General features: G+C 32.7%; 1 protein-coding gene across 1 annotated transcript; it reads right to left on the bottom strand.

The window, feature by feature from the left end:
• Nucleotides 1-5,089, bottom strand: LOC101511171 (choline-phosphate cytidylyltransferase 1-like). Its single transcript, XM_004487855.4, has 8 exons — nucleotides 4,845-5,089; nucleotides 4,333-4,446; nucleotides 2,953-3,048; nucleotides 1,668-1,710; nucleotides 1,261-1,416; nucleotides 1,059-1,139; nucleotides 459-569; nucleotides 1-318 (listed from the first exon to the last, which is right to left on the bottom strand). Exons 1-8 carry the CDS (start codon nucleotides 4,967-4,969, stop codon nucleotides 184-186), a joined length of 861 nt encoding a protein of 286 aa, XP_004487912.1. The 5' UTR covers nucleotides 4,970-5,089; the 3' UTR covers nucleotides 1-183.
• Nucleotides 5,090-5,297: the final 208 nt, after the last annotated feature.

The following is a 5,297-nucleotide window of genomic DNA, read 5'->3' as shown; positions in this document are numbered from 1 at the left end:
TTGACAACTAAAATAAATCCACTAAATTAATTTCTTTTTCACAGGAAATAGATATCAAACTATGTAGAAAGCCAAATAATGTCTACACCATATTTGCATGTATGTATGACATGACATCCATATTTTACACATAGTTTAGGGGAATGGTTCAGAATCTGGAAATAAACAACCATATTTGTCACTTTAGTCGCTGTAATATTCGACAGATTCATCTTCGTAGAATTCGTCGTCGCCATCATCATCCCACTCGTCATAAAGAAGAGATTTTAGCTGCTGTGCCTTCAGTTGTTCTTGAATTCTGTCTCTGATTGCTGTTCCCTAGTATATCAGTAAACCAATCGATTTGGTCAATCACAAGTTTTATAAAACGCAATATATTTAACAAGAAATTAACAGGATAGCATGCAAAAATTTGAGATCTAATACAGTAAGCATGCTTTTTTGGGGAGAAACCCAACCATTTTGTGGCATCCTTCTTCAAACATCTCGAGAAATCCAGCAACTAACCGATCCGCATTTTCAACCCATTCAGTACGGTTCATGCCAGCAATTTTTCCTACTGTTTGTATCTGCAAAGTTCAATAACACAATATGGCTTGACATATGACAATAACTCTTATTATGACTAATACAACATACATTGCAGTGGAAAAGATCTATGTAGCACCGACACTTCAGGTGTGTGTCTGGACTTCGACCCGTGTCAGTACCTGACATCGACACACGTGGTAATTTTCAATCACTTCTATTTTCTTAAATTATAATCATTGTCTATGTGCCAGTGTTGGTGTCGTATGATACTAATGATACACCGGAGGCATGTTTGAACAAGGAAAGACATGCAAGTTTCATTGAAACTTGCATATTGTAAACTGCATAGATTGTTTATTGTTACAGTTATACTTCCCTAAGAATGCAATTGATTGATTCAGGAAGAATAATCAGACAAGTTTTTGTGAATTCACTAAATATAATTTCAATCTTTATTTAATGTACTTAATACCATCATTTTATTTGCTCTAGTAATTTACTAAATATGATTCCAATCTTTAATGTACCTTCTTTTCCACCTTCTCTTGCTGTTTCTTCACTTTCTCGTGCAATTTTTTAAGCCCCATGTTCATTCTCAATCTTTTCTCCTGCAAATAAGAGATTATGCAACAAAGATAATTCCCCCAATACGCGAGAAATCAAACTAATTAACAGAACAGAAAAATCTTGAGGATATGCAAAGCAAAGAACCATATTAAAAGAACAAACCTTGACATAGCTAACACCTAGGTCCTTTCTTGAATAACCACGATCCAAATTACGCATTACATACTGGTTATAATCTTTGATGATTCTCATTATGATATCGGACGTAGAAATTCCTTCAGTCCGCTTTGTTTCTTTAAACTTTCCAATAGCCTTTACCTGTATAAGAAATTAATTGGCATAAGATCGCTAATGAAAGCACAAATTTTTTTAGATTTTTACAATTAGTACTAATCCGAAACAGAACGACACAGCCAAACGAAAAATAAGACTGAGGAAACAAATTAAACAAATAAGAAATCAGCAAGCTATAGGCCAAACATAAAATGTTCGAGAAATAAAAGTAACTGATAGAAAGGCTTCAATCATATGAAACTAAATTAAAAGGTAGCTCTATTAGTCAGACTTACAAATTCATAGACATCCTTTCCAGCTCCACTTGTATCCGCATAACTATGGTGATAAAATAAAGAAGGGAGTGTTAAGGTATATGAAAATATATAAGAACTTTCTGGAGATGATATTATAAGTTAGTTGTAACGAGAAAAGTGTTGCACGGATAGAATAGAGACATGATCAAACAACAAAGAGAACCTTATAAAACCATAGTAAAATAGTAGTAGTGATAATGGAAACAAACTAGTAATAGTAGAAAAATAACAAAAACAATAAAAAACAATGACAACAACAATAATGATAGAAACAAATGAAAACACATGCTTATTCAACATTAAATATCTAACTTGAGAAGCTACTATGATACTACACTAGAATGAAATATAAGCAAAAGGGTATCTGGAAATTTGATGTATCTGGTCTTCATTTTTAACCAAATACGTCATCTTTTCTGATACCATTTTTGCTTGTATTTCATTCCGGAGGAAGTAGATGTCAACAAAAACAAATTAAACTTGAGGGTAATCCTATGAAGCACGTAGTCCAACACAAATAGGCCGACACCGTTGATGTCAAAAACATAGGATACTGACAGAGAAGAAATAAAAGGTTTTTTGGGGATGCTTGTTTAAGGTGTTGGACACGTATCGTCCAGGTTTTGGTGTCTGAAGTGTGTTGAACACGGAGACACACCTTAATCAAGGAGTGTAAGTGCTTCATAAGTCATGCCTAACACCAGAGTGAGAGAAGGTGAGAGCCATGATAAATGTTTCAAAATGTGCATCTTTATCAAAACTATTTTTGGAGCCACAAATGAGTTGTAATTTCCCTCCCATTAGACAAAAAACTCGAGGTTTTCAGATTCATGAATTATAAGCAACAATATAACAATACTAAAAAAACACAATGCACAGAACTTCTCTTTGTGTTCTCTTTATTAACCACAGACAACTTCCTCCTATCCTTATTTATCACACCCAATATTCATACAAACAATAACACTTTCCATTGCAGTGTCACACTATAGGCTAAGGGTTTATTTTTTTATTTATCGAGAGGTGTTACATTCTGATATTTTCTTATATATTTTTAGATATTTTCTGCATCCATGTTGGATCCATGTCCAGTATCGTTAAGAACCCTAAATTCGTCACATAGCAGCTGCAATCATACCACTGAATCTGTTTGATGTAAAGTTATTCTATTTGCGAATTGATGATTTTTCAATAAGACGTTACAAATTTAGAACGTCAATTAAAAACAAAGAATAATAGCTAGACTGGGACTGGTTAATCTTACGGAAGAGAATCATGTGCCACATAATCAATTTGATGCTTGTCAATGAACTCCTGGTTGATTACCCATGGTACATCTGGAATAACTTCATCGACCCACCTGCAGAAAGTACAATTGAACTGTTTACCAATCCATAGTAAAAGCAAATAAGAATAACAGTAATGTTATTGGAACACAAAATGAGACACAAATACAATACCGTATAAAATACAGGAAGGGTCATGTTTTTCATAAAATGTCTAAGTATTGTATTTTTGTCCTGTTGTGTCAAATTTTGTATTCCAATAATATTACTCTAAGTATAAATAGAAAATGAAAAGGTATAATATATTGTACTTGGGAAGGTGAACACTCCAGTACCCAGGAGTTTTGCTGGGTATAGTACCGAACAACCAATCATTTAAAGCCATGCCATTTTTTTCATATTTAATTATTTTTTAAAGAATTTAAATTTGAAATTAATTTTGCCTTCAAGGTACCAGTACCCACCTTTTCTCATGAGTACCTAGAATTCTCCTTTAAATTGTTAAGAAAACTATTTTCATAGTTAACTAAGTACTTGTAAACCTCATCCCTCCAAAATATGACTAGATGAAATAACACCATAGGTCTCCAGCCATAAACTAATAAAATTAGGATTGCAAAAACCGATACTTTGACCAGACATAGTCAGAAAGGTGCCAAAGTACTTTGACATTACAAATTTGCATGATTTTACTCGGCCACAAACACTAGCTTGAAAAATGGAAACAGAATGACATACAAGACTTTTGTCTACAGTCTAAACTATAATCTCATGTTAACTTTCACGGTTCAAATCGCATCATTCTTCGGTCTATTATTGAAAATAGTCAACAGAAGTATCATGTACAACAAAGTGGGTGACGTCTATGATGAGGGAGAACAAAATTCCATTACAAAACAAATTGCCTACACAAAATCTAAACTTAGATGACAGTTCTCAAACAAAGCCAAAAAATCACTACTCAAAGGTGGTACTGGGCACTGGAAGCAAAGATTAACAAACCCACATAACAGTTGCTTAAGAAAACCCAAAAATCACAACTTTATCACCCAACAACTTGACAAGTGCAGCCAATGCAAATTTGAAGAATTTCTCACAACAAATTACCAGTAAAAACCGGACTGTTCAATTTTTAACTATTGTATACATCGAAGTTATCCGATTCCTCACGGAAAGAAAATCAAGTGAATTTCAAACAAAAGTCAATCAAACTTCCAAACATGACCTGATGGATCTACTATTCTATGATAAAAAAAATATAAGCTTTCTAATAGAAGCACATACAAATAGTTGAAAGATCAACAATAATGAGTGAAAAATTAAACAGAGAAAAAGAGTGAAAAAGAAAAAAACCAAACTTGCAGTGGCGAAGAGACTCATAGCGTTCTTGCTCAGTCATAACAGTTTTACCCTTGTACTTGTGTGTGGTCTCATCATTGCAGCATCCAACAAGAAGATAAGTGTTTGGAAACCTTCAATTCACAAAACACAAAATTATTGAAAAGTTCACTCAAACAACAATTACAGTAATTTACATAGATCCATCAAGGAAAAAATAAATAACATCATAGAAACTAATTCATCATGCCACTAAAAACCATGAAAACCCTTATTTGAAAATTAACTAAATTGATGATTAGTTAGTCGAATTGAACCAAAATCATAAACAACAAAACATGGGATGGAACAAAATTGAAGACCAACCCAACAAATAACAAAACATGGGGTTGAACTCAAAAATCATAAAATAAAATAAATAAATAAAAAAAGGGTTCTTTTCAAATGACAATAGAAAAAAAGGGTGTTGAAAAAAAAGAGAAATTTCAATGAAAGAAAGTAAAAACAAAAAAAGGGGTTGTTTTGAAATTACGATTTCTTGGCTTGTTCAAGAGAACGTGCATGACCGAAGTGAAAGAGATCGTAAATTCCATCGGCGTATACTCGAACAGGTTTTTGGTTTAGGGCAATTTGAGAGTCATCTTGATCAACCATCATTACTCACTCACTCTAACTCTACTTGTCTTTTGTGTTCTTCAATTTGCAGAGTCAAAACGGAACTCAAAACCAGTCACACACCTTTCCTTTTTTCTTTTCTTGTTTTTTCTCTCTTTTACTTTTTCTTTTTTCATTTTTAACAACTAGTTTCATGTTTTTTCTTTTTTCAATTTCATGCGTGTCTGTTTTTTAATTCTTGTGCCATGTGTATAACCTTTAAATTTCATTACATTAATTGTGACTTTTAGACAATTTAGAAATTCTATTTAGGTGTAGGTTTGATTTTTGGAAATTATAAAATGTTTTATGATATTTTGTTATTTAATGT

Source organism: Cicer arietinum, chromosome 1 (genome assembly GCF_000331145.2).
Source record: "Cicer arietinum cultivar CDC Frontier isolate Library 1 chromosome 1, Cicar.CDCFrontier_v2.0, whole genome shotgun sequence".
Taxonomy (NCBI): domain Eukaryota; kingdom Viridiplantae; phylum Streptophyta; class Magnoliopsida; order Fabales; family Fabaceae; genus Cicer; species Cicer arietinum.
Note: the sequence above shows the minus strand (reverse complement) of the source record. Positions and strands in the feature narration are given on the sequence as shown.

Excerpts from the sequence above, each read along its gene's own strand:
- LOC101511171 (XM_004487855.4), bottom strand. The coding sequence starts at position 4,969 with ATGATGGTTGATCAAGATGACTCTCAAATTGCCCTAAACCAAAAACCT. Across the intron at positions 4,447-4,844 it reads CTTGAACAAGCCAAGAAATC|GTTTCCAAACACTTATCTTC; the intron begins GTAATTTCAAAA and ends TGTGAATTGAAG. Across the intron at positions 3,049-4,332 it reads GAGTCTCTTCGCCACTGCAA|GTGGGTCGATGAAGTTATTC; the intron begins GTTTGGTTTTTT and ends TACTTTCTGCAG.